Consider the following 12,442-nt stretch of genomic DNA (forward strand, 5'->3'; position numbering starts at 1 on the left):
TGAAAAGGTTAGCTGGTGTATGTTTTGCACAGTACATTATGCAAAACAGAGAAGCTACAGTTACTATAGAGAGTAAAATGCTACAGTACCATAGATTGTAACACAATGCATTCACTACTCAAGGATCGCATAATGATTTTCCATTCTTTTAAAAACTTTTGTTTCAGATTGTGGAGACAATGATGTTTATGACGACGTAGATTCTTCAGACTTCCCTCCTCCCCCTCCTGACCTCAGGCAAAAGAAAATGGGAATTTCTCCCCTGATTAGAAATATGTAATGCACTGAAAAACATTTTCAAAGTATTTACTAGAGGCACATTGCTACTAATGTATGCTTTATTTGGTGTTGTTAGGTTTAGTTCTCATGAGCCTACTGTTGACAATGGCAGTTGAAGATTCCCTGCCGCCATTTCAGTTTGAAATAATAATTAGACTACAGAATAAATAAGCATGCATTGAATTTCAACAAATTCAGTTCGTGATGGACAAAAGGTAGAAAGGAATGCATGGCCTAACAGTACTTTGTTGTAGATTCTCTGCATGCAGTTCTCTTCCTATCAGAATTTGGGGACTGATACGATAAGTACTTGATTTCAACTGCTGCAATGTTTTAAGAGAAAAGGAGATAGTGTGCTGTTATAGGTATGAGACACATATAACAGTGTAAAGTTCAGCTTGGAGAACTTTTATCCCTATATCAAGAAGTTATGGCCATCTCTAGAGCACAGATGTCTGATGAGAAGAGATGCATCTATGAAGATGACTGCAACATGTCACGTTCTGTTGTCACTAACTGCGCTCAGGTGGAGCTACAGTGTGCGCTACAATAATCTAGTCTGGAGGCACTCAGAGGCAGCTTTTTGAACTGTGTATATAAAGGAAAAGACATAGCCTTCCTAACCTAAATCTAGGTTAGCTCACATACACATGCACATTCATTATCAGTGAAACTGTCATCCACACCTCCTAAAGAGATCAGGAAGGATCAAAAAATAGAGTCAGACTTTGAATTCCCACGTATAGCATCAGGAAACCCTTCCATCCTCATTGGCACAAGTCAACAGTATTCGGCATATGAAAAAAACAACTGAACTTGAAATGGCTCATGTAATGCAGATTCCCTTGTATAGCAAAGTCTTCTGTGGGCACACAGAACTAACACAGTTCCTGTATGAAAGGCCAGGAGGTTCCAGTTGCCTCCGCAGTGGGATATGTGTTATTCAGCCAATTATCCAAAGATACATAGACTTCACAAAATTTGCTCCCTGCCTAGAGATACTAAAGTGATGGGTATAATTTACCTGAACTATTTTTGGTAGATTTAAAGTTCTTATTGCTGTAGCAGCTAGAAACATCAAATAATTTTCCATATTCACTTATGTGATAGATATATTAACATCAGAACGCACTAAAAGAGAACACTAAGAAAGACAACCCAAGATTTTATTTCTTTTGAAATCAAATCTGTATTGATTTATTCATATTAGTTTTGTAGAGCAACAAAAACATATGAAAGACACATGAAGGCAAATGCATTTTCACTAAAATTATCAAAAAGTTTGTCAATACCTCAGATGTGTTGTTAATTTAGTTTTTAACTGTAACTTCTTGTTTTAGTTCATCAAAATCAGCAAAGCTTGGAAAACATAAATCAGATGAAAAAGATGCACAAAAGTTTAAAAATACGGAAAGAGAAGAGAAAGAGTTCAGGAAAAAGTTCAAAGTAAGTTTTGTTCAAAGTTTTGTTCACATAAAATATAAATGCTAAAATATCTGTATTGTATTCTCTAATTTGTATCCTCTAATTTGTCAGTAATCAATTATTTTGCCTTTGAACATAAAGTATTAGTATTCGTAAAAATAGTGATCTGAGTATTTGTAAGTCCAAATGCAAGCATTGTCACGTGCTACACAGCATAAACAATCTTTTGCCCAATTTTCAGAAATTTACTAATGAATGGGAATATATTGGTCTAAAAAAATGCATGATCATAAGCTTTATGTTGAACATTTTTAATCAGCAACTCTTTATTTTACTTTTGCAGTTTGAAGGTGAAATTAAAGTTATTTACTCTACCACTGCAGTCCAGGATTTGCCCCAGAGAAAATGGGGATCTAAAGACTTACAAGTTAAACCAGGGGAGTCTCTCGAAATTATAGAAAGTACAGATGATACCAAGGTCCTGTGCAGGAATGGAGAAGGAAAATGTAAGTTTTATTAAAAAGCTGTAGTACAAATCAAATTATCAGAGAATGATTGAGTCAAGATGTGTAAAAAACTCTCTTCCCTGCCGTATTAAAGCAGAGTCTGGTATTTGTCTCTTTCCTTGCCTGGTGGTTGACAAGAGGCAGATTCTTGTTATTTTGTTATTTTAAGACAGGGTTGCCTTAAAACAATTAAAATTCCAACAGTCAAGAGATACCAAATGAGACAAAAAGTACAGCTTAGTTATGTAAATCTTGCTTTGCGTCAGCTGAGATCAGCAAATGAGTTTGTTGCTTCTGTCTCTATTTGTCAAAAAGAGTAAAGCTATAATACCCCACAGACACTAGCAAAAGTAAAATCCTTGCTGCACCTCTAGGAAGCATTTGCCCATTGATTGCAACCAAGGGAACATCGGTAACAATATTCTTACTTTGAGAGTCTAATCTTTCCAAGAGGCTGTGTGGGAAACTGCTTAGGAGTCTTTCCCCCATCCCCTAGCTGATTCAAGGCATTCCTGATTGTTTGGGGAGCTGCACAAGGTCGTCCAGTGTTTCTTCGAAACCCTTGGCTGGGGCCTGCATTGGCAGAAGTTTTTGCATTTTTTGGAGAAGTTTGGGCTATTAACTGCTGGTTTCAATTTATTAATGTGTTTCTGTTATTTTTCAAATCTGCTAATGAAAATTCACTTTGTGTAAGAAAACTGCATCCAAAGGAGCAGCATTTTTCTGCTCACTTTACTTTTTACCTCTGACCTATGTAGATGACAGTCCAATGCTATAAATCTCTCAAGGAGATAGAGTCACTTTCCTTCTATTTTTCCCCACTTTGTACTGATCTGTTGCAATCTGGATTATAGCCACCTTCTTGGCAGGCCTGCAGGGTAAGGGAGAACTTCTTGCATGACAACACATATGTTTTTCAAAATATGGACTACACTGCTGTAGCCACGTCCCAAAGTGCAGCTTTCAATGCTGTGTTTTTTGAATCAAGCTAATAACAAAATAGAAAATAGTTCATGTCAACTGTTTCCCTCACAGTCTTCAAAGCTTTTCAGTGACAAGAGCTACTGCTTTGCTATGCATAAAAGAGCAAAACAAATAAAAATATCCTCCCTGAAAACTTCTGAATAGATGTCTCATTAATTTTCACATTCATTAGTGAAGTTTGAATCCTACTTTAGTTAAGTGCATGACAGTTTCAGTTATTTTCTCTAGTTGCTCTAGTTTCTCATATCTTAAAGATATGATTTTACCTTTTGAAGGTCTGATAGATGGAAAATCAACAATTAAAGATGTTTTTGTTAATTTCTTGCACATAGATTCTTGTGCTCCAGACCTTTCACCAGCTCCGTTGCACTTCTCTGGACCTGCTCCAGCACCTCAATGTCTCTCTTGTAGTGAGGGGCCCAGAACTGAACGCAGGATTCAAGGTGCAGCCTCACCAGTGCCCAGTGCAGGGGGATGATCACTGCCCTGGCCTTGCTGCCACACTATTGCTGATACAGGCCAGGATGCTGTTGCCTTATTGGCCTTCTTGGCTGCCTGGGCACAAGCTGCTCATGTTCAGCTCCGTCAATCAGCATCCCCAGGTCCTTTTCCACAAGCAGCTTTACAGCCACTCTGTCCCAAGCCTGTAGCATTGCATGAGGTTGTTGTGGCCCAAATGCAGGACACAGAAATTTGCGTTGCTGAACCTCATACTGCTGGCCACAACCCATTGATCCAGCCTGTCCAGGTCCCTTTGCAGATCCTCTATGTCCTACAGCAGATCAACACTCCCACCTAACTTGGTGTCACCTGCACATTTACTGAGGGTGCACTTGATCTCCTCATCCAGATCATCACTAAAGATATTAAACAACACTGGCCCTGACACCGAGCCCTGAAGAACAGCAATAGTGACCAATTGCCGACTAGATGTGACACCATTTACCACCACTCTCTGGACTCAGCCATCCAGCTAGTTTCCAACCCAGCTAAGAATCCTCCTGTCCAGAACGCAAGCAGCCAGTTTTTCCAGCAGAATGCTGAGAGAGACTGTCAAATGCTTTACTTAAATCCAAATACACAATGTCCACGGCCTTTCCCTTATCAACCAGGAGGGCCACCTTATTGTAGAAGGAGATTAGGTTGGTCAAGCAGGACCTGCCCTTTATGAACCTATGCTGACTGGGCCTGACCCCCCTGTTTTCCCACACGAGCTTTATGATCTCACTCAGGATGATCTGCTCCATGAACTTTCCTGGCACTGAGCTCAGGCTGACAGACCTGCAGTTTCCGGGGTTCCTTCCTGCCCTTTTTGTAGAGAGGCTTCATGTTGGCCAACCTCCAATCCCCTGGGACCTGCCCACTAGACCAGGACTGCTGATAAGTGATGGCGAGTGGCCTAGCAAGCTCCTCTGCCAGCTCCTTCAGCACTTTTGAGTGGAACCCACCCAGTCCCATAGACTTGTGTACATCTAAGTGGAGCAGAAGGTCACTAACCATTTCTCCTGAATTATGGGGACTTGAACCAGCTCCCCGCCCCTGTCATCCAGCTCAGGGAACTGAGTACCCTGAGGATGGCTGGTGTGACTATTAAAGACTGAGGCAAAGGCAGTATTGTTCTCAGCCTTGTCCTCATCCTCAGTCATGAGGTTTCAACCAGTATCCAGCAGAGGATAGAGGCTCTCTTTGGTCCTTCTTTTACTGCTAATATATTAGAAAAAGCACTTTTTATTATCTTTTATGGCAGTGGCCAGATTTAGTTCCATCTGTGCCTTTGCCTTTCTAACTTCCTCTCTACATAACCTAACAACATCCTTGCACTTTTCATGGGGTGACACTCCCTTCTTCCACAGGTGATAGATTCTCTTTTTTCCCCTGAGTTCCAGTACTATCTCCCTGCTTAGCCAGGCTGGTTTCTTCTCTACTGGCTTGATTTTTGGCACATAAGGACTGCCTGCTCCTGCACCTTAAGGATTTCATTCTTGAAGTGTGTCCAGCCTTCCTGGATCCCTTTGTCCTGCAGTAATGTTTCCAAAGGAATTCTGCCAAGCAGTGTCCTAAACAGGCTGAAGTCAGCCCTTCAGAAGTCTAAGGTGGATGTTTTTCTCACCTTCTTCCTGACTTCTCCAAGGATTGAATATTCAATCATTTCCTGATTGCTTTGCCCAAGATGGCCTCCAACCATCACATCACCCACCTATCCTTCTCTTTTTGGAACAGCAAATCTATCCAGGCATCTCCCCTAGTTGGCTCACTAACCAGCTGGGTTAGGAAGTTATCTTCTACACCCTACAAGAATGTCCTGGATTGATTCTTCTCTGCTGTGTTCCACTTCCAGCAGACATCTGGTAGGTTAAAGTCCCCCACAAGAACAAGGGGAAGCGATTGTGAAACTTCTCCCAGTAGGGTGAAGAACACTTCATCTGTAGCTTCATCCTGGCTAGGTGTCCAGTCTTAAACAGAAGGTAATGCAGATCAGTGTCAGATAAATATGATCACATGGAATTAATGTTTTTTTAGGCAACCTTCAGGTTGCCTAAAACCTTATGCTTCAGGTCTAGCATAAGACCGAGGTTTTCTTTAAAAATGCAATGTTTTTAATATATTATGGCCTTCACAGAGCAAATTGCTCATCTACTTTATATATAGCACATTCTGGGGGAAAAAAAAACCAAACCTTATTTACATTTCAGATTTATAGCACTATCTGATATCTACCTATTTTAAGATGGACATACACCAAGTTAAAATGAATTATGCAAATATTTCTTTATGAAGAAAAGCAGTATATAAGAATTAGCTATTTGTTACAATCTGCAGGACTATTGTGGATATTAGTCTTGCCGGATAATTTTTCAATATTCCATATAGGAATCATAGGACATTTTACATTGGCCAGTAGAAGACTGTGACAATATGGCACAGCTTTTGGGAACAGTACTAGCACATTGTGACTGATGCTAATTTGCAAGGGATGGTTTCCTCTACTAGTAAATATCTTGAAAAGTGCAATTTCAGTTAGAACAAAATTAGGGCTTGGATGTGAAAAAGGCTTAACACAAAATATGAGATAATCTGGACATTACTGTGCATTTATATTTAAAAAAAAAAAAAAGAGAGAGAAAGAGAGACTTAATTGACTTTCACATCTTGTGTATCAGAAATAAAAAAATCCTTAAGGTAAAACTGTAAGATCTGGAGATTCAACTGGACTGACCTGAAGGATTGCTACAAGAAATATTAGCAGAAAACTGATATTTTCTATACTACATAATGATTCTTCTAAGTACATGGAGCAGTATCACCTCCAGGAATTAAAGGAAATTTCCAATTTAGGCTAACAAATTTATTCTAAATCCTATGAATTGTGTATGAACTACTAAAAACCTGATATTTTATTACGACCACTTAAGCCTCCTAATGAATAAAAGAAGGAAACTTATGTAGTAATTTCAAATATAACACAAGATCGCATTTCTCCTTTAGCACTGTCCTAATTTTGTATCAACATACTAATGTTTACCTACAAATATGTAATTACTATTGCAGCTTTCTCTTTGCTTGTATGTTACACCAACTGACAACTATTTCTGTAGATATCTTTTACCAAAGATAGCAAGCATTTTTTCCAAGAGATTAGATATATTGAAGAAGAATATGTGCAGTTTTATCTTATTTAATTAGTAATGCAGCAGAGTAATAAACTATTTAGCTAGTGAGCATCTTTTCTAAGGTATTTCCATTATCTATATAAACAGACCTTATCAATGTAATACAGTTAATGATTAATTGGTGTATACATCTTGAAAGACATTTTGTCCTATATACATATTTCTGGGTTTTATTAGTATAAATATTATGTGGTTAGTATTATACCACCTTTTTGTGCTACAATTCATGAACTGTACTGTATTTTGTGTCAATAGTTATTGTCTCACACCTCTCTCATGCAGCCAGGAAACTAAAATATAAGATGAAAACCTAATCTCACACAAACTGTATTACTATTTCCTCCTTTGAGCACTAATTTTGTACACAATGGAAACTACTGCAGCAAAACAAGAGAAATGAGATTTTATGAATATGTGAGGTACCTAGCACAGTAGTCATCTAACTGGTCTTGGAGCTACTGTAGTATTCTGATTCCCTATCTAAGGCACCAAGCTATGTTAAACAAGCAAATAATAATTAAAACTAAAATTTGCCATTGGAGAAATTTCCTGAAGTATATATCTATTGTATGTTGTTATCCATCTATTATGTCTTTCCATCTGAAATAGCTAAAAGAGAAAAACTGTATTTCACTAGTGCTAGCAATGGAATAATATGAATATTTAAATTTAACTTAAATACATATATATTTCAATTTTACAGATGGCTATGTTCTGAGAAGCGATTTAGTTCAGAAGTAAGTACAAAGTTATCTATTTGAAAAACTTGTTGTAACACTCAATTTTGTTCTAAACTGTTTGTTAAATAAAAGTGGAAATGCAATTATTTTAGTATGTCATTCTAGTCCTGCAAATTCATTTATTTTAATGGCGTTTAAATTTCTCAAGAATTAGTCACACAAATCCATGCTGGAAAGTTTCCAGGTCTCCATTCCTCATCGCTTAACCATAAACTCTGGTTTAAATCATGAAAAAATACACAAATTAAACATTATTAGTACTAGAATCTATTACTGAATGGCACGTTACTGGGATTAAGTGTGTTGATGCCATTTTCAACTGTTTAACTACCACAGACCAATTTTTCTTTAGGTTTAATATTATTTCAGTCACATTGGGATTGAGCAGATTTGGCCCAGTGTTGCTCCAAATAATTGCATGGAGTTGAGCTTTTAAGTTCTAATCCAAAACTCTCATCGGACAATGTCATTCAATTTCCTTCAATGGGCTTTATGTTAGACCCTTAAACATCAAATCAGACGTCACTTTTAGAATTTAGGCCTGCAAACACTTATTCACACATTTCTTTTATGTATAAATAGCCTTATTGGCTTCCATGGGCCTATTCATGTATCTAACTGACATATTTTGAAAATTCACAGGCATGAATAATTTATCAACATTACCTAAATTCATCACCTAAATAGCTGCTCCTCCAAAACCATTATGGCATTGCCAAATATAGAAACAAATACAAATTTTAAGGGCATAATGATTTTTTTTACTCATCTTTTCTGGTTTTCATTTTAAGAAAGTCAGTAAGCATTTTTTTATGGCAGTATCTCTATGAGTTTTTTAGAATAGCTACTTAAAAGCTCAATTAAAAAACTTTTAATAAAACAAGCCTTGCATGTTAGAAATGTATCCAGCTCTACCCTTTACTGAAAATCTTTTGACATGACCATCTTGTTCAACACTATACTGTTACACAAAGATTGCACTTTCCTAATTAGCAAATTAATTACTTCATAGCATGTCTGCATCATACCGCTACACTAGTTCGTATCTGCATGCAAGTAGTAATATCAACCCAAATCATTCTGATTCTATGATCTGACATCTCAATTTTTTACATACATTATTTTTCTTTTTTTAACTTACAGTGATGGAGAGATTTACGATGATATTGGAGATGGTATGTTGAACATTTCAAACAATACAATAACAGTATTAAATTACACCAAATAACTTTATTCTCGAGTTGAAATACTACACAATACTAATATTTTTGCATTTTATTTCCATTTCAGATTGCGTCTATGATAATGACTGAGGCAGAATTTTATGCAAGTAAGAGGTTCATTGAAGATCAAAATCTATTTCAGACTTGCTAATTGTGGAAGCGAGAGAAGTCACTAAAGCTGATTACAAGTTAACTCTTCTAAATGTACAATTAAACTTTCTTTAGGATTTCAGGGTTCTTTCATTCCTTGCTTTGTATGAAATTTGTATTGCCATTTATCTGAGCAAATAAAATTCAGGGAATATGAGCTAAAGTTAAGGTTACCATTTTCCACTTTCTTTCCACATTTATGATTATCTTCAATTAGCTATACCCAGAGAGGCTAGTTCAGGTCTATGAAGGATACAGATGAGAAAAAGCCCTGGGAACAGGTTTTACTCTGGCTCTGGTCTATTAAACACCAGAGACTGCCACTCTGGGGAGGACAGTATCCTGAAAAGAAGTGCTTCCTTTGGTGATAACATCCTGTTGTGAAAACAGGAAATCAAAAGTGGGCACCAGAGAAGACAATACATTGCTGACTTGCCACTCCAACCGCAATAGCGTTAGCTACACTGACATGTACAGCCATGTACCATTATTGCTCAAGTTTCTTTTTCTATGTTGTGCTAATGATAGAATATCATTCTCTAAGGTTTATTTGACCATTCTGTAAGTACTTTTTGACTAACAGTAAATTAGTAACAATGCTATCTGTCTTACACACAGCACTCTGAGATATAAACTATAGAACAGCATAGTATAGACTATAGATTATAGTATAGCATTGCTCAAAATATATTCAGAATATTTAGGTTAAGATTTAGTTTCTGTTTAGTTTGCAGATATGTTGCTGTTGCCACTATAGTAATTTAGGCATTAAAATGGACCTATAAACTGATGATAAATTGATGGAAAATCACTTCTAGATTAAATACATATTTTGATAATAACTTTTACATCTAAGTACTATATTTTATACTAGACTTGGCTGAATGAGAGTATAGAAACAACATTTATTCCTAAGAATCATTGTGATGCTGTTCTCTGAAAGAACAAGTACCAAATGAAAGTAAAATGAACAATGAATCATAAGTATCACTTTGCACTTATATATCTGAACTCACTGGAAATCAAAAGACAGTTATAGTGAACTCCCAATAAAGAGGGTGAGCATACGCAGAAAATGGAATGTATACTTTTAATGTGTGATGCTTTTTCTGTAGTGCAAGATAATCAAAAACGTGTAATAACCAATGTGGCTGGATCAGTGTAAACAACTCCTCTTGATAATAAAGTATCCTATAATCCTCAAGGGAAGCAAAGTACACTGTGAAAACCAGTGCAATGTAGCAAACTAGCAAGTTTAGCTTATAATCAGAAAATTTTTGGTTCTGTTGAAGTCAGTGAGCTTTGGTCTTACCTTCAGTGGTGCTGAGATTTCATCTTACACAAGTGCCTTTTACTGATGATTCAAAATACAGTGAATCTTGAAGGAGGTATAATGCTATGGGGATATCAAACATAAAATTAACTGTTGAGATAGTAGCCTATAAGCTGTTTTATACTGTATTTAAAATCACTTGTAATACACTGAAAAGCTATATGCAAACTTGAGCTTCCTGTTCTATATTTGTTATTCAAACCAGCATCCAGGCACAGAAATACTGATTTTCTGTGTAAACATCGGCACCAGCACCCAAATTTTAAAAATGACCTTATTATATGAAGTGCAATGAATGCATTTGGCTATTTGACTATGTTGCTGCTGGTGGTTTATTTATTTTTCAGGGGCATTCAAGAGGGTATCTGCATCAAAGTACTGATACACCAAAGAACTGAGGTGGAAGGCAGACATCTAGAAATACACAATCACTTGTTAGTTTTACACAGTTAGTTGTCTCAAAAAGAGTTGGTGTTAAATTCTAGCATATATGCCCAGTCTCGTGTCAGTTTTAACTGATAGTAAATTTCACGTGTTGCACTAAGACCAACAAAGGAACTTCCCTTTTGAGTATAGTTTATCTATCTTGTATTAAAGGACTTCAGTAGAACACAAACCTCTTTTGTCTCCCTGAAAAAGTGAATTTTATTCTTTGTGAGATTTTTCAGTCATATATTTTTAATAGCTTTTAATATTCTTAGCCTTGAGGTGTGTTGTAGGTATTGTGTTTCCTTACTGAATATACTGACTGGATTTGTCATACGATACATTAAATAATGAAAAGAAATAATCATAAGATTCTTCAAGCTAAAAATCTGTGTATTGTTTGCACAGATCAAATATAATGTGGTTGTTACAGGGTCTATAAATGTATTTATAAGGTACTATACACTGAAAAATTACTGTATTGTGTATTTTTTCATTATTTTACCAATGCTGTTAACTGGATGCATTTTTTTCTCTCTTCTGAATAAAAATGTGCTTTTTGACAAAAAATGTGAGTGCACCATTTTCTGACAAAGTAGAACAAGAGTAGCTAAACAGTAACTTCTGAAAATTATCACCAAGTAGCTAGGAGAATGAAAATCAACTTTGCCGGCAGCATAACTACAATGTGGCATTTCTTTGTCAGTAATTACTATCCAAAAAGTGAAATGTAAGCAGAAAATCATCCAAGCAGGAAAATCTATACTTAGCGAGTTTAATAAAGTCTGTGTTTTAAGGGCTTCTCACCTGTAATTTATTCTGTTATCTTTTGAAGGACATATATAAAGAAAGAAAAGGAGAACTGTTCTCTCTCAGATTTTTCCCTCCTCAGACTCAGTCTATAATCCTGGAGTATTTGGCTTTGCCTGCTAAAACATTCAGTAGTGAAAACATCAAAATATTGACATAAAAATTAGACTTCAGCATGAACACCACAGCTATGGTAAACAGAGCTGTTTTCATCTGTGTTGTACCTCTATGCTGCACCAGTAAACAGGCTAAGCAAAACCAAAACTGGGAGGGCAAAAAAGGCTTCTCTAATTCAGGAGCTTTAGAGCATTTCTCTGCTGTTAGCACAGGCTCTGGGCTGCAGGAATGCAGCTGATCTCCTGTGCATTCCTGTGTAAGAGGTTTATATTCCCGATCCACATAATTGCAGATCCCTTGGCTACTCCTCCCACCGTGGTAACAAAACTCCTCTATGTGCGATCTTGTTGCACAATCCGCCTCAGATGTGAAGATCAGTGCTTTAGTGAGGGGAAGGAAACTCAGTGGAGGAACCTAGATTCACTGTGTGAATTATATTACCCATCCCCACAACATTACTTCATGACAGGTACAGGTGTAAACATGTTTGTGTGTACACATATGTGTATCTCTGGATGTGTATATTTTATGTCAAGTAAGACAACCTCTGAAGAAACTAGTGGACCTTTAAACGGACTTCTGTACAGCAGCTCCAGACCATCCTACATGGAAAAGCTGTTGCATGTATCTTTTCTTCAAAGTGAAGCACTCAAATGGTAGGAGGTGCAAAAAATTAGTTTGTATTTGCACAGCCTCCACTCTGCCTCCTTGTGTGGATGCGTCTTTAACTGTGTGCACAGTCTGTAATTATGTGAGGTCTCAGTACTTTTTTCCATAG

At 36.8% G+C, this 12,442-nt stretch overlaps 1 protein-coding gene across 3 annotated transcripts in view; it reads left to right on the forward strand.

Annotated features, from left to right (window-relative positions):
* FYB1 (FYN binding protein 1) overlaps window positions 1–10,417 on the forward strand; it is a 46,351-nt gene extending 35,934 nt beyond the window's left edge. For all 3 annotated transcript variants that reach the window (XM_030469688.1, XM_030469687.1, XM_030469689.1), the window contains 6 exons: window positions 168–276; window positions 1,620–1,725; window positions 2,048–2,210; window positions 7,569–7,602; window positions 8,749–8,780; window positions 8,896–10,417. In XM_030469688.1, coding sequence (XP_030325548.1) covers window positions 168–276; window positions 1,620–1,725; window positions 2,048–2,210; window positions 7,569–7,602; window positions 8,749–8,780; window positions 8,896–8,918 — 467 coding nt within the window. In that variant the 3' untranslated portion in view covers window positions 8,919–10,417. The remainder of the gene's footprint in view (window positions 1–167; window positions 277–1,619; window positions 1,726–2,047; window positions 2,211–7,568; window positions 7,603–8,748; window positions 8,781–8,895) is intronic.
* The last annotated feature ends 2,025 nt before the right edge of the window (window positions 10,418–12,442 follow it).

Source organism: Strigops habroptila, chromosome Z (assembly GCF_004027225.2).
Source record: "Strigops habroptila isolate Jane chromosome Z, bStrHab1.2.pri, whole genome shotgun sequence".
NCBI classification, from domain to species: Eukaryota; Metazoa; Chordata; class Aves; order Psittaciformes; family Psittacidae; genus Strigops; species Strigops habroptila.